The sequence below is a fragment of the Lissotriton helveticus genome, chromosome 1_1 (genome assembly GCF_964261635.1).
Source record: "Lissotriton helveticus chromosome 1_1, aLisHel1.1, whole genome shotgun sequence".
Lineage (NCBI taxonomy): Eukaryota > Metazoa > Chordata > Amphibia > Caudata > Salamandridae > Lissotriton > Lissotriton helveticus.
In genome coordinates, this window is record NC_136057.1 from 622,457,977 (window position 1) to 622,479,379 (window position 21,403).

The 21,403-nt window shown below is 45.0% G+C and overlaps 1 protein-coding gene across 1 annotated transcript in view; it reads right to left on the reverse strand.

The window, feature by feature from the left end:
- Positions 1-21,403, reverse strand: part of LOC144814933 (NADH-cytochrome b5 reductase 3-like) — a 229,288-nt gene that overhangs the window by 29,418 nt on the left and 178,467 nt on the right. Inside the window, exon 8 of the mRNA XM_078674147.1 lies at positions 2,765-2,864. Coding sequence (XP_078530273.1) covers positions 2,765-2,864 — 100 coding nt within the window. The remainder of the gene's footprint in view (positions 1-2,764; positions 2,865-21,403) is intronic.

Consider the following 21,403-nt stretch of genomic DNA (forward strand, 5'->3'; position numbering starts at 1 on the left):
AACGAAAGATATAAGTAAAAGTTACAAATAAAAATACCAGGAAAAACATAAATAGAAGGTGTTCCGTCTACGAAGCAGAAATTATTTATGCTTAAAAAACTCGAGGTATAGGCACATCCCCAGTTGTTCAACTTTCTAAAAGGGGCATTTTCAAAATTGCAATTAAAAATCTGACTTTACCTTTGAAGAGGATTTTTGATCACAATTTCATAGATACAAAGCTTAAACTGGATACCTGGTCCTAATCAAACGTCAGCACTTAGTAAATGTAATATGCCAACCCAATGTTATCCTATGGAACAGGTAGTCCTCACATTAGTAAACAACTAATTAGGGAGCATTACACTACCAGGACGTATAAAACTTAAACGTACATATCCAAACTTTTAATGACAATGCACCCTGCCCTATGGGCCTACCTTAGGGGAGACATATGCAATACAAGGGGAGTTAAAGTCTTGGCAATGGGGTTATATTGCTAAGTCGAATTGGCAGTTTAAATCTCCATTCAGGCTGCAATGGCAGACCTGGGCCATGTCTTACAGTGCTAAGTAAGTGGGTGGCACAATAAGTGCTACAGGCCCACTAGTAGCATTTAATTTACAGGCCCTGGGTATGTAGTATTCCACTCTACAGGGGATTTATGGGTAACTTAAATAGGCCAACCAGGTGTAAGCTAATCAAACTATGTTTAGGGGAGTAAGAACAAGGACTTTAGAACAGAGGTCACAGTCAATTCTATGGCTGGGACGGAGTCACAGATTATGTGGCTGCTTCTGTTCTTCAACAATACAGTAGTAAGCAATAATAGAGTCCACACTGTCCAGAAAAATAGACTTCACAACTACCAGCAATCCACAAAAACGGGCCTAAGAAGTACTCTCTGAGCATTCCCTACTGTGATACTTACAAAATTAAGAACTCCTCATTCTTATTTTCATTTGAAAATAGCTAGCTTGGGCAATGGTTAGCTGTGATAACTTAATATTGGTCTAGCACTGTTCTTGAATTATCAACTTGACCCCTTTGTTAGTTTTCTGCTGCTTGTTTTTCACTGTGGGCAGCCAGCCAAACAATGTGCCACTGACACCCGGAAGGCACAGTGCCAAGTGCGTGGCTGCTGCGAGGACAATGAGGGCACCTAAGGTTTTTTTTCTGTGCCACATGTAGAAACCGCCACAGGAGGAACTGCAGTTGGAACTGCCGCTACACATGGCCATTTAAGTGCTGCAGTCCACAGTCTATCTTTACAAGCACTATACATGATCATCTTGATTTGCTGTGGTCAGATCAACTCCATGGTTCCGCAGATTGTTTGCCCCGAACAATCAAGAAGGCCCTCCTTGCACATTTGCTGTCATACCTCTTCTGCTGAGAACAGAGTGGTTATGAGGGTTTGAGTAAATCGTGCAGACTTCAAGCACACTGCTTTAGGATACAGTAAGGGGAATTTTCGCCTGTCCCTTTGAATAAGACATTTTGCTAATTGCATAGTAAAGCACTAATTATACAATTATTATGCCTTTTTATTTTCTAATGGTGCAAAAGTGGTGCATAGGAAGAGACGGATCTTACTAGTTCTAACTAGGCATATATCTTAAGATTTTGAGTCTCTGTCCTAGTAGGAAGGCATCTCTACGGACTGTAGAGACGCCTTCCTACTAGGACAGACTCACAATTGTAAGATTTTAAGAAATATGCTTTGAAAAAGCCCTTGGCTGGATAGCCACATGAGCAAAACACATGCCAACTATTCATCGTTTGTATCAGTCCAATCACTTGGTTGGAAGTAAATCATGAAATTTTGCACATGAGCTCTGAAACCTGGGGAATTAAATACAAGAACTACATTATAACTGTCAGGATCTGCTTCTTCAATATTGTTCCTTGGTGGACCTTAGGGAGTGATCACCTGACAAGTTATACTGCATCGGCACAAGGAATTAGGGTCTTGACTGGTTGCATGTGAACCCCACAAGCTTTACACCCCGGTAACACATTATTTACATAAGTGCATAGTCTTTTCAAAAGTTTTGTGTTTAATGTGCTGTCATTTTTTGGGCTGTAGACCATGTACTGGGTGTTTGTAAATATTTCCACATATATTCTTTGCAGTGGCAACTACAAATAGACACTTTTAACAGGGGAGGACTAAGTGAATGCTAAATCGACATAAGTTTCATTGTCATATAAAACATGGCTATTCACACTGTTAAACTGGTTGAAGAGCCAAGGGGTCTTATTTACGAGCTAGCACATGCAAACACATGCATGCACAAATATGCACTGTTTCTTCGTGTCACTTTGCAACCTACATATCCTATGCAGAAACCTGATTATTTATTTCCTGAACTGGAGCTACATGCTTTGGCTCATAAAAGCCAGACAACTGGCTTGGCTTATACATTTTTTTTAATGTGGCAGAAATATGAACTCAGGTCATGTTATGCAGTGATATGGGTGTCAAAGGCCATGCAGGAAAGGGCATGCCCCTGAGCCGAGCCAGAGAGACAATGATTTTGATTAATACCACTTTTGTACTAGTAAGGAAGGGAGTATCTCTAACATCAGGGATCTAAAGAATCTAGGACATTCTTGAAAAATACTTTACATTTGCAATAGCCTTTTACATTGTTACACTGCTCATATCAATTTCCATCAAGAAAAGGGCAGAGCAATTCTAATACACTACAACTTTTAGCTTACAAGTTACAGTGATCTTCAATAACAAATCACACAGGAACAAATTCACCATTCAACTTACTCTCAGGAGCTTTATCCAAAGTGTACCAGAGTTTGAAACGCTGGGAGTGTTGGGCCTGAATTTCCTCCAGCTCATCCCGCAGGAGAATATCGTTTTCAGTCTGTAGAATTTAAGGAAAAAAGATGGACTGTAGCAATACAGACAGAGACTAACTGCTGACATTTTTATACCTGCTGGTGTGCCAGCATGTGTTTACTAGGTTATTCATGTGTATCTTTACTTTTTAATCATCAGAGAACAGACTCTCCATGCTTCTCAAATTTGCAAATGCCACTTGAGAATATGGTTGTATGTGATCTCAAAGAAAAACTATTCCATGGACTACCATTCATGAGAAACCATTTCACCTAAACTGGTTGATGGAAAATTGCAGGATGAATGGCATTTATCATTTCAGAAACCATTTCATAGAATGTCTTTTTTTCTTAATTGGCTTTTGCATGCTTATTTTTTTAAGGTGTAACTGAAATGACTGCAAGTCTTATTTTCAGATTTTTTTTTGCCTCAGGTATTTATTTTATTGATGTACTTCAAGTGGCATTATTTCAGATTTATATGTTTTACACTGTCAAACAATTAAGTTGAATGCTTTGAATTCACTGATCCCCACCACCCATCCCTGAACCCCACACAACCCATAAACACCAGCCAACCCAGCCCTCTAAAAACCCTCACCACACAAACTCAATATATCCCTGAGCCCTAAAAGCCCTTTCTACCCCTAAATTCCCCTCAATGCTGAACCCTAAAGACCATCACTACACCTAAAATACACACATCGCTCACCCCTAAACTCCTCCTATTCTTTAACCCTAAAACTTTTTCTGGCCATACACTCCCCCATACCAAACCCTTAAAAATCCCCAAAACCCCTAAACTCAACCTCTCACTGAACCTCAAAAACCCTAACATCCTCTCATCTGTGGACCCTAAAAACTCAACACCTGCAGACTCCACCCATCCCTTAAACCTACTAAATTCCCCCCCACTAAACTAAACCCATCTGTAAACCTTAAAAATCCCTTTCTATGCCTGACCTTCACCCATCGCGACCTCTAATCACCCCTCATCTCCTCTAAACATCACCCATCCCTGAACCCAAAAAACCCTCACTACCTCTAAACTCCACCGAGGTTTAATGTAATTTTGGATTTTTCCTTAAAACTATCTTTCCTTTAAAATCTTTCCTTAATTTGCATTTCCTTAAAATTGTCTTTGCATGATTTGGTTTCCTCCAAAGTGATTTCTCATTTTTTGATTTTCCTTTAATTCACAAAAATCACAATAAAATACTGCCATTATAAATGTTCACATCTTATGTTGCTCTATTTACTCAAAGTAACAATACAAACATATCACAACTCTGAAAAAGGAGTTTTATGCACAAAAATAAATCTACTAAAAGTTGAGATAATCTGAGGCAAGAAATCAAACGATATACGTGTTTAAATGTAAAATGCACTTAGCAGATCTTTACATCCTGGAACAGTACAGTACAGTAAAATAATTAGTTTGAAGCGCATGGCTGAATTTTGTATGACTGGCTTTCTGAAGGTATTTTTAATCTTTCAAAGAAAGAGAAGACCATGGTTTTTCAAAAATAGCGTCTTGATGTTTTTCTGGTGAAAGGTACTCCACAAAGCCACAAGTATTTTTTTAACCTATAAAAGTGCCTGAATAAATCCTATGTTCTGTTGTAACAATGTTGTTTTCACTCTTCTCCCACGGTGTACCATCTTTACAATAATGCTTTGCACTATATGCTTTTTAGGTTTCGCCTGTCGAAAGCTGCGCAAGCAGCGTTTCGCGCAGGCGAAATCTAATGACTTACACTGTGTGGCTTTGTCCCGCCCTCTCTTTCCATTGGCTAGCTCCATAAATGGAGGCTAGCCATTGGAAGAGAGATCTGCTCGTCATTCTGCGAGCAGATTCGTGGGCGTTCCTGCAATTTTTAGGCTTTCCGCCACGTCATGCGGCGGTGGGCGGATGTAATTTTTAGGTCTCGCCTGTCGATGCGCATGCGCATCGAGCAAGCGAGACTATAGGGGCTCATCGACTCTTTATCTAACTTGCAAGGAATCGTGGCGATTCCTTGCAGTGCCCGTGACTTTTAAGCTCAATGCGCATGTGCATTGAGCTTAAAAGCGCGTGCACAGCCGCCCGCATTCCTCCGACACCTTTGAAGTGAAGCTTAGCTTCACTTCAAAGGCCCGGCTTCTTCACACCCACATGCCGCTCTGCCCCGCTCCGCCCCCTCCCCTGAGTCATCCTGCCTGCCCAGACTTCTCCTCCCCCCTACTTACATCCCGCTTTCACTTGTTTTTTGTTCCGACTCGACGTTCCCCCCGCCCCCTCCCGCCACGCAATGCCGAGAGCTTGTTTCTCTTGGTGAGGGCTTGTTCCCTTAGGTGACTTTTCTGACGGTTTTTTCAGTCCCTTATCTCTCCCCCCTCCTGTTTTTAGATTACTTCAGGCTCCTATGCCACACTATCCTGCAGATGCTTATCTTTATTCTTATTTATATTTCCTGGTTTCACTTTACTCAAAACATTTATCGTTTATCATTTATATATATATATACTCCTATCCACGATTTTCTATTTTTCATACACGACAGACATACGCTCTTGCCAGACATATTCTCCTTACATACTTAGAATTCTGTGGATTGTGCCACCGCTGCCTCACCAAGGGCATTGGTATGTGCTGACACTGTCCTGGGATCCCAAACGTGGGGAACTTGTCTTGCCTCTGCCACCTTTACAGCAATCGATCACCCAGATGACACAGATTCATCCGTGCAGCTTCTAGCCACTGGGGGATTCCCCGCCAGCCCCGTAGCACACTACGTGATTACTTGCACGTCTCTCGTGTTTTTCCCCGCGGTTTTCACTAGTGTTTAAACTGTTCCTCTGCCATCCGTCACTTTGTATCACCAGAAGGCTGCAGTTATCGTGTTCTTCAGGTACGTCTAACATAAGCTCAGCTTCTACCGAAGCCTTTCGATCTCAGCTTATCACCGGCCTTAGTATTGCACATTTGGCAGCTTTTTATTATTAGTTTTTTTTTTGCCTTATCGGCCCTCGTTTGTACGGAGTTTTGTGCCCCCCCCCCCACACACACACATGCCATGTCTACCGTTGTCTAACTTGGACCGGTATTCTTTCTTAAAATACCTTGTACATCCGGTGTCTTGCTTATCATAGGAGGCGCCCCATGCACTGTCTTAAGACTTCCTCTTATCCCACAGGCCGGGAGGCTTACACCACTAGTAGGGCCCTCTTTCTTTGGCCCACCAGCGCGCTACAATATACCGCGCACACATCTAGTTTCCTTACAGCGCACGATCTGTGCCTCCTTATGCGCCCAGTTTTTGATAATCGCCATTGCACTACTGCGCGCCGCCTCCCCTGCGTATTATAGCTTACGAAGTTTACTCAAATCACAGGGCTTTGCCCTTCTATTATGTGCTTATTATGATCGGTTTGAACATACAGGGCTTTCTCTCACTGTATTTTTCATACGCAAAACTCTGCTTTCCTGAATGTGGGTAGTTATCGTTTTTCGTATCCCACTGTTTGTGTGCCACCCCGCCCCCCTTGTTTTCCTATTATGGCAGCTAAAATTAGTTTTAAATCACAGGGCGTTGCTCTTCTATTATATGCCGGTTTCTTTCGTTACAATTGATTTTACATACGGGGCTTTCACTCTTTGTGTAGTCCGGCACACCACTTTACCCTTCACTTTTTGCTCCCTCTCCCATATTCCTCTTGCTCCACGTGCTTTTTCGGCATCCAAACCTCACGCGCCCCACCCCCTCCCTTATCCCACTTCCTGCTTGTTTTAACAAGATGATAACTACAGCCTTTGGAAAGGGCTCCGAGCTATAATGCGACTCCGGCTTCAGATCAACGTGTTTCTCTCTGTCTCGTGAAGTGTGGAACCCTTGCACAGTGGCTCGTACTGACATGCATATTATAGCTATTGTTAACATGTGGTAATGAGGGTTTCAAGAGTGCTAAGAAGAGAGGTCACTGCACAGGGAATGACAGTGTGAAACACACGAGCATCCAGCCAAGCACATGATAATGGGGGGTACGTTTATTGTATCTTTTCTACTTTTTTTATGTTTCTCTCTCTTGGTATTTCACTCCCCTTTTGACTTCTTCACTCGAATTTCTCGATTTTATCTCATTGTCTTTCTTTCCTTTCCTCTGGCCCTCTTCTCTCTCCTTCTCTTTTTTCCACCTCTTTATCCTTTGCCATTTCATATATACGAAAAACGCATCGACATGAACAATTTCATAACAGTATCGCGTTTCACATCGAGCCTGTGGCAGTGGTTTCTTCCGCTGTAACAAAGAGATGTTCCTGCCATTACCCAATTTAATGATACGTCATTTATCACCTACGTCTGGATGAAAGGCCGACATGCCATGCAGAGCTTGGACCCGGGCCTGCAGGTCGCACCAAATGCCCTAATCTATTGCTTAACTCGCCAAGCCGCCCAGAAGTAAACAAGTTACCACTGGCCTTCAAAATATTAATTTTATTTCTGGCATTTGAAAAGGAAGGAGCTACTTCCGCCCTCAAAAAGTAATGTAACTCCCAAACGTAATCAAGCTACGTCTGGTCTTTACCAGCACTCAAGTTATTTCGGAGTTTTATATTTTAGTTACTTATGTCCTCTGGGCGGAAAATGTTTTTGTCTTCCCTTTTTCAAAGTATTTACTTTCCTCCGGCCTCACTCTATCTATCTATCTATCTATCTATCTATCTATCTCACTCTATCGCCCTCACTCTATCTATCTATCGCCCTCACTCTATCTATCTATCGCCATCACTCTATCTATCTATCTATCTATCTATATATCTATCGCCTTCACTCTATCTATCTATCTATCTATCTATCTATCTATCTATCTATCTATCTGTCGCCCTCTATCTATCTATCTATCGCCCTCACTCATCTATCTATCGCCCTCACTCATCTATCTATCTATCGCCCTCACTCTATCTATCTATCTATCTATTGCCCTCACTCTATCCATCTCTTTCGATCTATCGCCCTCACTCTATCGCCCTCACTCTATCTATCTATCGCCATCACTCTATCTATCTATCGCCCTCACTCTATCTATCTATCGCCCTCACTCTATCTATCGCCCTCACTCTATCTATCTATCGCCCTCACTCTATGTATCTTTCTATCTATCGCCCTCACTCTATCTATCTATATATCGCCCTCACTCTATCTATCTATCTATCTATCTATCTATCTATCTATCTATCTATCTCCCTCACTATATCTATCTATCGCCCTCACTCTATCTATCTATCTATCTATCGCCCTCACTCTATCTATCTATCACCCTCACTCTATCTATCGCCCTCACTCTATCTATCGGCCTCACTCTATCTATCGCTTTCACTCTATCTGTCTATCGGCCTCACTCTTTCTATCGCCCTCACTCTATCTATCTATTGCCTCACTCTATCTATCTATCTATCTATCTATCTATCTATCTATCTATCGCTTTCACTCTATCTATCTATCTATCGCCCTCACTCTATCTATCTATCTATCGCCCTCTATCTATCTATCTATCTATCTATCGCCCTCACTCTATCTAGCTATCTATCTATCGCCCTCACTCTATCTGTCTATCTATCTATCGCCCTCACTCTATCTGTCTATCGCACTCACTCTATCGCTATCTATGTATCTATCTATCTATCACCCTCACTCTATCTGTCTATCTATTTATCACCCTCACTCTATCTATCTGTCTATCTATTTATCATCCTCACTCAATATATCTATAACCCTCTATCTATCCATCTATCTATCTATCTATCTATCTATCTATCTATCGCCCTCACTCTATCTATCTATCGCCCTCACTCTATCGATGAATCGCCCTCACTCTATCTAACTATCGCACTCACTCTATCTATCGCATCACCACAGCATCACTCAGCACCACCACATCATCACTCAGGGGCACCCAACATCACTCAGCGCCACCACAGCATCAATCTGTGCAACCATTCAACAACAACTGGTTCAAATATGTTCTCTCAATGTTTCAAGCTTTATTACAAATGTCACAAAAAGATGTTAATATTTCACTTCTGTTCTTGGATTTTCGCCACAATAAAATACACTGAACATAATCTTCACAAAATGTATTTACAAAAGTTTAAGCAATTGCCATTATAAATTACAATAACTTTTATTTAAGTATTAATTATTAAAAAAAATTAAAAGCCATTGTTATTTGTAATATCAATACGTCTAAGTCACGTAAATACAACACATATTGCATTACAAATGCTATAGGTGTCACATTTGCGAAAGTTAAAACTATTGGCATTGTAAATGACAAAGCTATTAATTTCGCTATTTTGAAAACCAACACATAAATAAAAAAATTGTCATATACAATACAAATAGCTCAAACTTTCCTAATGCGAGACCTATTGCATTGCAAATGCTTGTTCTTTTTCCTGGCCGGCATCCTTCGTCACACCAGCCTGCTCGCTCTCCCTGTGAGGACGCAGACCCGACCCGCTCCCTACTCCGAGCAGGGGTGGGCTGCCCATTTCACTTTTCTTGCAGGTAAGCGGCATTTTAATTTTTTTTTTCTTTTCCAGTTACCGCCCCCCCACCCGCTGTCCGTGTGCCCGTTAACCTGCCCCCCTCCCGCTGTCCGTGTGCCCGTTCCCCCTCCCTCCCGCTGTCCGTGTGCCCGTTCCCGCCCCCTCCCCCCGTCCGTGTGCCCGTGCTTCTTGTTTTCCGTTGAAGTGGAAATCTTTTTTTGCAATGTGGCCAGGAGAAATGTTTCTGCTCCGGTGCATTTTTAAAGGTGTTTACATTAGTGCAAAGTTTCAATGACCCGGCCTAACTTAGCAACTATCGTCTAAGCCACATTTCCTTCGTAGGCTACATACAGATCAGGAGGCAGCGGCTTCTATACGTTTGGGTATTCAAGATGAAGACGCTAAACCGGTCCTCGTTCCGGAGGAAGGGGTCAGCCAGCGGGACTGGGAGGACCGAGGAGCAGTGGGGCCAGGATGCGCCTAGAGGCGGGGGAAAGAGGTGTTACATGACTGGGGTGTGCCCTTCATTCCGGGCGTGTCATTCCTGGTGTGGGGTTAGTGGGAGGCCCCCTGCGTCCTGACTTCCGGTGCGGCATCGCTCAGGCCCACCTTTGTCTCCGCCCAGCGATCGCCCTTAATCTCTACCTCATGTACAGAGCAGGGCGGGGACCCCTCCAGAGAGCGGACCGGGGACAGCTTCTTGGCTCGTGTCCTCTTTAGGCCGATTTGAAGATTTTCTTGCAGGGGTGACGTAGAAGGCAGAGCAACAGCTGCAGGAGTAAACTGGGCTCGGTGCAGTAAAAGGAACGTCACGATTATTGCTGTTTTGCATTTTTATGTCTTTACATTTCTCATATCTGTCACGCGCCTGTTCTGGAAAGGTCTACATCAATGTTTCCTGGGTGATGTCAGAAACATTTTTTGCGCTGTTCCTTGGTCTAACTTCCTCTCGCGGTCCCCCTACTCCTCGGCCTAAACAATAAAAACCTATTTTGAAAATGTTTGAATGTATTAATGGCGGTTCGGCGTTGCTACAAACAGGGGCAAGAACATGCCAATGCTTTAAGTGGGCCGGGTCCCTCCTGGCCTCGGACCTGAAAGTATTTAAAAACGCACTTTGAGATAGGTCCATGTCGGGGACTGTATTCATGTCCTTAACTAAAACACTGAGATTTCAGAACAACTAGTGTAAATAAATTAGAGTGTAAGTCATCGCTGTTTATATTTCGCTTGCCTTTCCTAATCTTTTCCCCAAGAGCGTTCGCTACTTCCAGGATGTGTTATGGTATTTTTTCCAGGCAGCACATTGCTGCTTTGAATTGAGTCGCATGTTGGTGATGCCAGGGGTCACAACTGAGTTGAGGCTGAAGGCAGTACGAGTTTCTCACAGTCTGTCAGGGGGTTAAAAATGTGTTCATAACACATGGCCATCCAATCCTTGGCCCCTCTGTAGAGCGCACTGAGCTGTGATCACGTGTGCCAGTTGCACTTGCGATTCTGTGTAAATGTGGGAGTAGGGTGGCACGCTAAAGGAATTTTAGTTTGCAATTTAAGCCACGCTCTTAATTAAACAGGCAATCCCCCTTTTAAGCCCACTCTCCCGCTTTTTACATCCCGCTTACTGATCTTTGCCAAGGTCAAAACAATTGAATTGAGAGGATTGCTGCACGAGACATGATGCTCATCAGATTCTCTACTGTCCAACTAGACTTCTGTACATCTGCACGCCCCGTATAGCTAGTGCACCAAAGTGGATCTAAGGTGCCAAAACAGCTCCATGAATAAATGTAATTACAAAAGTCTCTTTTTTTCCCCCCATGAAGTAAAAATCCGAGAGACTGCTCCTGGAAGAGGGGGTGAATAGCCTGGGCAAAAGGTTTATCCCAGTCCCTCATCTTGCCTGGGTAAAGTTTTAGCCAGTTCAAACTCATCCAGACCGGAGGCAGAAATATAGTGACAAACTGCTCCTGTTTGCTGGGTGTCGGAGTGCCATTGCTGCAGAGTCGGTCTCCTCTGCACAAGTGTAGAAGCCGAGCCAAGTAGGTGATTTAGTCTGGCAAGTCCATTGATGGAAATAATAAGGGAACCTCGTGGGAGCCTGAAGGCGAAATGGTGAATAAAAAGTAAGAGGAGGCAGTGGCAGCCTGAAAGCAGGGATGCAGAAAATAAATGTTTCCATTTTAAGGCACAGAGTTTGATAGCTGCATCCGAATGTCACACTAGAGCCGTGCAAGGTATTGAGCGCTTACTACCCTATGCATGATCAAGGCAACAAGAGAGGATGCCCAACACATAATGGAGACTGTGAAGTCAAGTTCTAATAGTGCACTAGTTAAAAGGGTCATCCAGCAGAAGTGTGTGCACTTGTTGCTGATATGTGATGTGTGTGGCTCTGTGTGTGGGTGCAAATGCAATAGGTCTCGCATTTGCGAGAGATTAAGCTATTGGCATTGTAAATGACAATGCCATTTATTTATCTGTTTTCAAAACCAACACATAAATAAAAGGTTTGTCATTTACAATGCCAATAGCTCTAACTTTTGCAAAGGCGAGACCGGTGCATTGTAAATGCTTGTTCTTTCTGCTCTGGAATTTGCCCCTTATTCCATCAAAGCTTTGTGTAAGAGTTGCCATTTTATTTGTTTTATTCTAGAGACAACATCATATCTCTTGCACAAATAGAATAAGGGATTGTCATATCCCTCGACTGACATACATTTAGGAGTATTGACTATGCAAGGAAAGATCTCAGCCAAAAAACTAAATTAATGTTTGGGATAGAAGCTATATGCGCTTCCCTTTATGGATTGAACAAATCCTTCCTATGAACTTGCAGGCCAACTCAGACCTGGTTTATTCCATACAGAAGCATAGGTATAATGAGGCACCATTTGATGCAAATGGATTATGTTACTTACCCTCTAAGAATCTGTTCATGGAATGCAGTGCGGTAGATTCACATGCATTGCATAATGCTGCCATCTAGTGTTGGATCCGGATGTGTGCATGTTGTTTTTCTTTGAATAAGTCTTTTGAGCCCGAGTTGAGCAGCTCCTCCTCTTGGCGATAATGCGCATGAGCATCGACTCAATTGTTAGATTGTTTACCCGCAAGCGGATGAGAATAGAGAGTAACGCAAGTGTAGTAAAGAGAGAGCAGGGGACGTGGCCGACAAGAAGCTCCACTAGCAGCTCTCTCCGCCGGCCCGTTCTCTAAACTACCTCTTAGCTTGATGTTACAGAGGTACCCAACCCTTAAAAGATAGCCAGATTGCCCAGAAGATGAATTCTGCGCACCGCAGAGAAAGCGGGGCCTCTCCGAAGCTGCAATCTCCCTGCTGCTGTCTCCCGCTGTAAAACTAATTCACCCCCCAACATGGTGGCAACCAGGGCCGTGGCGCACCGGGGATGCCTGTGAGGCAGAGGTGAAAGCGAGGGGTGAGACGTACTCCCTTTCCCGGTGGCCCGAGACCAGGCTGTAGTCCTGGTTGCTGGGCCGTGGCACTGACTACGTGGTAGGAGACAGTGCCATACCAAGGGACTGCCCTTCTTGGTTCAGGTGTGACACCACCCTGGCATGCATCAATTCTGTGGTCCTTGCCTGCTGATACCGCTGCTGAGGTGCGGCTGTGTCGGAGGGACGGCGAGCAGCCCCTTGGAATAGGTTACCGGTCCAGAGACCCGGCCGCAGTCCTTCAGGCAGCAGCTCACGAGGATAGGACATGTAGATACCGAGGACCGCTGGTGCAACGACTGCTGTCCGGTCGCCAGCAGTAATGCTAGACGAGGCACAGCGGAAGGGCACTGGGGCCGATCGAGACGAGCGTGAGTCTAGCTTGACCCCCACACCCCAGCACAACTACTCACTGGGTGTATTTGGGAAACTGTCTGGTGGGGGGGCAGGGGCCACGAGCCCCCGCCGTCTACGCTGGGCACTCCTCACTCCCCATGAAGTGCTGTAGGCAATCCTGCAGCAGTCTCAGGGAATAGATGCTGACCACCACCTTTCTCTCCCCTCCCCCCAGTACAATAATTGGGGGTAGGAGCAGTTTCACCCCTATACTGGCTACAGGCCATACAAAGAAGGCAAATGACCCTCGGCATAGACATTTGGCCGCATGGGACCGCATGTCACGAACCCCGAATGCTATGTATGGACTGTCAGAGAGGTGTATTAGCACACTGATTTGGAGAGGGGTGGGAGGGGGAGGTGAGGCCCGGAACTGTGGTAGCTTGTGGACCTGGACACGTGATTCGAGGTGATGCTTTGGACCCCCGGACCTCCTTGTACTACAGGAGGCACAAAGGGGATAGACAGTGGAAGGCCCTGCGTGGCGAACTTACCATGTGAACCAATGGTCAGCCGTCATCCCTAACCCAATTACTATGGCCATGGACAAAGATTTGCGGCCACCAAAACAAGGGAAAATTGACATGTATAAGAGGGTCATGGGCCGCAAGGCCGGTCCGGAGGCAGAGACATCTACCATGATAACACGGCGCCATACAATTTTTTAGAGATGTACTAGAAGGGAAAATAGGCGAAGTTTGTTCCGAGGTCCGAGATTTCAATAGTTCCAAATGTCAAACTTCCACTTCCATAATTAATCTGATCAGACACTCAGTTTCACTCTTACTCTCCAACTGTATCTTTTTTTTCTATTGAGGTATATACCATTTTTGTAGCTACTAATACAATCTTCTGACTGGGCTCTCATCAGATACCCTTTTGGAGTCGGGGTAAAAGGGTTATGTTATGTTAATGACCTCTTATATAGTGCATGAATCACCCAAGGGCATCTCAGCGCTTACCTAGAGGAGACCCAGTAAAAGCGGAGAGACAGATAACCAGAAACCATGAACAGGACGCCTGCATTAGAACAGAAAGGCTTTAAGCAGTTTTCTAAATACAAGTTAAGAAGTGGATTTACGTAAAGCCTCAGGTAGCATGTTCCAGTATCTAGGGGCAACGTATGAGAAGGATTTTCCCCCTGTACGACAGACAGATACGTGGGACCTTCAGCAGTGCCAAAGAGTTTGACCTAAGATTAAGTTTAGATTTTTGCTTACAGATCTTATTTTGCAGGTAACCAGGACCCATTCCGTTAATAGCCTTAAAAGTAAGGCAGCATATCTTACAAAAAGATCTCTTTTTGACTGAAAGCCAGTGAAGCTCTCTGAGCAAGGGCAGTGATGGAGATCCTGGAGGGCGATTTAAGATCATCCTTGCTGCAGTATTCTGGATAACTTGGCTAATATAGTCTCTCCCACCTCTGCCAGTAGGGCATTACCGTAGTCCAAGCGACTCATGACCATCACCTGGACCACCGTTGTGCGGTGTTCTAGTGGCAGGTAGGGGATCATTCTACGTAGCAAACGAAGGCTGTAATAGCAAGAGCCCATGATGTTTTTGACATTATCCCTCATAGTCAGCTTGTCTCCAATTGTATTTCCAAACTTTTTACAGAGGAGCAAGGAGCGGGGGCCACTCCCAACTGGGAAGGCCACCAGTCAGTCATCCAGATGTTATTGGCTCTTCCCAGGAGCAAAAGCTCTGTTTTTCCTGGGTTAAGTTGAAGACAGCGTTCTGTCATCCATTTAGAAATGGCGAGCATTCCCGCCGAAAAACGCTGTTTCTCCTCTGTAAGATTGGAACCCATTGGGAATATCAACTGGGTGTCATCTGCATAGGAGACTATCTCAAACCCAAAAGGTTTGACAACTTTGGCCAGAGGAGCCATATATATATATTAAAAAGTGTAGGGCTCAAACACGATCCCTGTGGTACTCCCCTGTCCAACTGAAATTTCTGAGACCTAAAAGGGCCCAAAATGACAGTCTGCCCTCTGTCTGACAGAAAATTTGTGAGCCATTCTAGAGCGAGATCCGCAACACTACAATCCTGCAACCTCTCCACCAGCAGCCGATGGGAAATCGTATCGAATGCTGCGGAGAGGTCCAAGAGGACGAGTATCGCGGATCCGCCCTCATCCAGAATTTGTCTTATTGAGTCTGTGACTGCTACTATCGCGGTTTTGGTGCTAAAACCTGCGTGGAACCCTGACTGCGATGGATCGAGGATACCTTTAGATTCTAAGTAGTGGCTCAGTTGTTTATTAATTTGAGTCTCCATTATCTTAGCTAGCAGAGGCAACATCAATTTCGGTCTATAATTGCTTAAGACCTGGGGATCTGCAGTAGTTTTTTTTTTTTTTTTTAAGTATCGGCCGGACAAAGGCTTCTTTCCAGGCTACCGGAATAGAGCCCATCAAAATTGAGAAGTTAAAGATTTTCTGAATTATCGGAGCGCAGACCGGGGCCAGGAGCGTCATGGTGTTAGGAGAGCATATGTCCCCTGGTGATCCGGACTTTGCTGCCAACAATTGAGTGTTTACATCCTCCAGCGAGATTGTTTCAAAGTACTTCAAATGTGAGGTGCACGATCTTCTCAGAGACTCCTGCTCCTTGGCAGTGCTAGGAAGATCTGTACTCGGGGTATCAAAGTTGGCATAAATTATTGAAATTTTATTTTGAAAAAAGCTTGCTATCGAGACACAGAGTTCTTGCGTTTCTAGTGGTGGCTGTTTACAGGCTTTGGGAGAGGAAACATCCTTAACTATGTTGAAGAGAGCTTTAGAAGAATTACTGGCCTGTTCAATTTGATCATAAATATATGAACATCTAGCCAGTTTAATTTTTTGATGGTATTGAGATAGAGCTAGTTTATAGCTCTGTTTGTCTACATCACATTTTTATCTTCTCCATCGTCTCTCAAGAGCCTTACACAATGATTTATTATTTTTCAGGTCACCAGAGTACCAAGGGGCAGATTTCCGCTGGGTATCAGAAGTCTTCTCACACTCAGGGATAATTATGTCTAAAGTAGTCATCAAAGCTGAATTGAAGCTGGCCAGCAAATCAGAGGTATCCTGATTGCTTTGCTCAGCATCTTTATAGTGGTATGAAAACGACTCCTCAAATGCTTCTAATGTGAGTTTCTGCCAAGGTCTATGCTTTTGTGTCTTTGGCAGTTTAAAAGATTTCTTACACGTCAGCTCAGTTGGGGGCAGAAGAGTGAACAAAATTATACAATGATCAGTCCAGATCTGAGTAAGCGGGGTGTGAACCTTTAACTGCTCTATGTTGATAAAAATCAGGTCCAACGTGTGGCCTGCACAGTGAGTAGGTCCCAACACCTGCTGCAATAAACCTATGTCACTCAGGCTGGAGGTTAACTGAATAACATCCGCATTCGTAGAATTCTCTCCGTGAAAGTTAAAATCTCTCAACAGGATAAATTTACTGGAGACCAGGACTTGCATCGCTATGAATTCAGTCAGATAATTGACGAAATTCCCTTTCGGACCTGGTGGACAGTATAATAAGGCACCATCCCTATTCTCCGTTGGTGACATGGTAACCCTAAAAATTCCCAATTCCATAATGTCATTGCTGGTAGTTGCCATCTATTGGGCTTTAAGATGGTCTTTAAAGGCTAGCCCAATTCTACCTCCGGTTTTTTAGGCTCTAAGTGAATAAACTTATAGTTGTCGGGTATAGCTAGGTTAATAGATGGACCGTTACGGGGGGTTAACCAGGTTTCTGTTAGACAGCATAAATCAGGGGAGTAGGTGGATATCATATCCCAAATTTCCGTAGAATGATTCACGAGGGATCTGGTATTGCATAGAATATATCTTGGGCTATTATGTTTTGGAAAGAAATCAGTGCCGCGACCATTTGAACCGGCCGTTGCTAGGCGGGGGTTGAACTTACAGGTGCTACATGTGATCGGGCCTTCGAGAGCAGTGTGAAACTTAATGGGACAAGTATTAGTTGACACTTGCCTGTTATGCGCCCCGATTCTTATCTCCAACAGTGCTTCTCTCGTATAGGAGAGGAGGGTCTCTGAACGGACCTCCGGGACCGATTGGGCAGCATTTTCTGCCTCCTGGCTCGGTCTGGCGCGGACGTGCGCGGACGGGCGCAGACGGGCTTGCCGGCTGCGCGTGCGCACTAATTAAGTCATTTAGTACTCTAAGGGCAAGTGGAGCCCACACAACTAGCCCGCCGACCCCTATTCCCCCCAAGATGGCGCCTGGCGAAGTGCGGCTGGAAATACTTGCTATGACCTCGGGCAGCACCTAATCGGCTGCGGGGAGGAGCATTATGTTGTGGGAGAGCGATTGCAGCAGTGAGGCAGGATTTTTCTAAAAACTGTTTAAAAAACAAATTCCTTCTACGATTCCCAGCTTTCCGCCTCAGGAATCCCCTAGGAGTGAGCGCTGGCGTCTAGCCCCGGTATTTGTACTATAAGGGCAAGTGGAGCCCACACAACTAGCCCGCCGACTCCCCCACCCACCCCCCAAGATGGCACCCGGCGACGTGCGGCCAGAAACACTTTCCACGACCCCGAGCAGCACCCAATCGGCTGCGGGGAGGAGCGCCACGCTGTGGGAGAGCGAGTGCAGCAGCGAGGTAGGATTTTTCTAAAAACAGTTTAAAAAACAAATTCCTTCTACAATTCCCGGCTTTCCGCCTCAGGAATCCCCTAGGAGTGAGCGCTGGCGTCTAGCCCCGATATTTGTACTATAAGGGCAAGTGGAGCCCACACAACTAGCCGGCCGACCCCTATTCCCCCCAAGATGGTGCCTGGCGAAGTGCGGCTGGAAATACTTGCTATGACCCTGGGCAGCACCTAATCGGCTGCGGGGAGCAGCGTTACGTTGTGGGAGAGCGAGTGCAGCAGTGAGGTAGGATTTTTCTAAAAACAGTTTAAAAAACAAATTCCTTCTACGATTCCCGGCTTTCCCCCTCAGGAATCCCCTAGGAGGTTCTTTTACTTGAACCCAAGTCCCGTCTCTACAATCGTGTGTCTTTCTCCTATTTAGCAAAATAGAAGAAAGACGCCCAAACTGAAGAGAGCCCGGCAAGAAGATTGTATTAGTAGCTAGAAAATAGGATATACCTTCATAGAAAGAAAAAGATACAGTTGGAGAGTACGAGTGAAACGGACTGTCTAATCAGATGTCATTATGGAAGCGTAAGTTTGACGCCTGGAACTATTGAAATTTCCAGTGGACTGTCACCCAGTCAAGAATATAATGTGATTCGGAACTCCTGAACAAACATATATCCCATGGACAACAAACAGATCACTGTTGTCATATAACCTGGTCACAAAGAGTGATGTAGCTACTGGGGAGCTCCAGAAGACCCTACAAGGAACAGAAAACTGGGATGGATCTTTATATGGGTATAATCACATACAAAGCAAGAGGATGCCCGTAGAAATTCTATAAGGTTTGGGACCCTTGGCTAAAATACTATGGTATAGATATGGGAAGATTGAGAGAGATTGATGGAATATATGGTCATCATTATCATGTGACGTCCCTGTAGGAAAGTGCCCCTTTTGCATGGTTACCCCCCACTTTTTTGCCTGACATCTTATGCAACCTAACTTGATGTGCCCTGGGTCACTGCCAATCCGGTTCCCGGGGACTGTGTTCCTTCCCAAGACTGTACCTTAGCATTCACACCCTGCCAGTGCAGGCTGCGTGTTTTGGTGTGGAGAAAAGTGAAGAGTCGACATGGCACACATCCCTGTGTATCATGCCTGCACCCCACAGCCTGAAGCCTAGGTAAGTTACCCTTCTAGCAGGTTACAGTAGCCTTCAGATCAGGGTACAATGGCAGGCGCACTGTACCCCATACAGTGGCAAAGTCCATTCTTAGACATTGTAAGTATAGTAAAGCCACAAAGAGTATATGGTCTGGGAGCTGGTCATTACGAGCTCCACAGCTCCAAAATGGCTTTACTAAAATCGGGGAAGTGTGTCAGAAAACTTCTCAGCACATTAAACCCACACTGAAGCCAGTGTGGGAATTAATGTAAAATACACTCCGATGGCATCTTAGAGATGCCCCCTGAACAACAATCGGCCCTGGTGTGGTCCCTGAATGGCTGCTTGCCATTTGCCACCCCCAGACAGGTTCTGGACCCTTGGGTAGATAGCCTACGTTCTCTGGGTCCAGAAACGAAGCACAACCTAAGAGGTGTCATGCCTCCTCCCCCAAGTTGGGCTGGGTCCACGATGAAGAAGCTTCAAAGGACTGCTGCCTTTTTAATCTGTCCCTTCTTTTTGCTGCCCTCAGCAACTAACCCCCACTGGTTCTGCCCCCCACTTTGGGCGAGAGAACAGTGGGGCAACCATGCTAGGAGCAGAGGTGTGCCCAGCTTTGCCAACCCCACCCCTCAGGTGAGGGAGGCAAGGTGAAGCACACATCTCAGTCCCCTCCACATTGAAGAAGAGGGGACCCAGCCAATTAGGTAGAGGGTCATGCCCCCCTCCCATTGGAGGGTGGCATCATAAGGGGTATCCCAACCCCAAGGAGGGGACCCATTGGTCCCGACCTGCACAACCCTTTAGTGCCCCTAAATTTAGTATTTAGGGGCAACCCTGAACCTTGCCTCCTCAGATTAGAGGAAGAAAGAAAAAAGACAGAAGAGCTGTGCTGACCCAGGTAGCAGAGGACGCCTACTGCTTTGGTCCCAGCCCTACTGGCCTGTCCCACCTTTAACCTGCCTACAGAAAGAACCCTGAGCCAGCAACCCCCAGAGCCCAGAGGCCCTGCCTTACACATATCTACCAGACTGTCTCCTGTGAGCACCGGATTTGCTCAAGCCAAGACTCACCCACAGGATCCGGATCCAGGCGGCTCTGCGATTCTGCACCACTCTGCACCTGATACCCAAGGCCCGAGTTAGAGTGGCTCAACACCTAGAGGAGGTCTTACCAGCGATCCTGACATGGGATCTGGTGATTCCCAAGGTTCCTCAAGCCGACGCCTGGAACCTCAATTGAAGGGTCTCCGCCACCGGGGGTGGTAAGAAGACCTGACGCCAAAAGACACCCCACAGCCTTGGCTGGCCCAACCGACAGTGTCCAGGCATCCCCCAAGAACCCAACTTAACTCTCCAGCTGGTGGCTGCCTTCAGGGAGTCTCCATGTCCGACCCTGCTGAAACTCTGCTGAACAGAAGGTCCTCATTGGAAGCCACTGGGTCCCCAACATCTTCTTGGCAAACTGCACCCGGCCGTCCCTGTGCTGAGGGTGGTGCAACTCGAGTGCCTACCTAGCCCTTGGTCCGAAGCCCCAAATCTCCCACTCGTAAGATGTTTACTTACCTGTGAAACCGAGAAAAAAAATTCACCCGTAGGAACCAAATGTTATGAGTTTTTGTTCCAAGAATGTTTAAAGTGTTGAAATGCTGTTTTGTATGGAAGAAAAGTAACTTTACCTTAAACCCAAAAAAGTCTTAAAAACCTTGTATTGTGAGATCCCCAAGTGTGGTATCTAGGCATACCACCCCAAGTAGTTGATGTAATCTGAAAGTAATTAAAAGGTTTTCAAAAAGTAATTACTGTGTAATTTAAACTGCTTTTTGAAACAATACCAACGTTGCAAATCCATTCCCAAATAAAATCCTGTGTAAAAGTTTACAAGTGAAAGTACATTTTACCTCCCTGTACCAAGTCCTGCGTGGGTCTAGAAATAAAATATAAGTATACATTTTCTACACTTACCCAGATGGTCTGGATTCTGTCTCTGAGTATGTATAATCAGTCCTTGAGTGAGTGAATACAATAAATGCTTAGCACACCCTATGGATAACCCTAACTGCTCACCCACACTATCACAAAGAGAGCTGTTAGTACTTACCTAATTTAGCCTCTACTATACCTCTGGGACCCCCTGGACTCTGTGCACTACATACCTTACTTTTGTGTGGTATATACAGAACCATATTCCTACAGTTCCTGATTGTAGTAGTAGTAGTAGTAACAATGTATTGAGCTACTGATTATCTGGCTGAATGTGCTTCCGCTCATATGTATTTAATTTTTTTAATGCATTGTTCAAGCTTGCAAAAAATCTCAATAAAACATTATAAAAAACGTGCAGTAAAGAGATGTCCATGCGTAGCAATAGAGGTAAAGAAAGCTGAAATGGCTACAATGGGTATGGGGAAT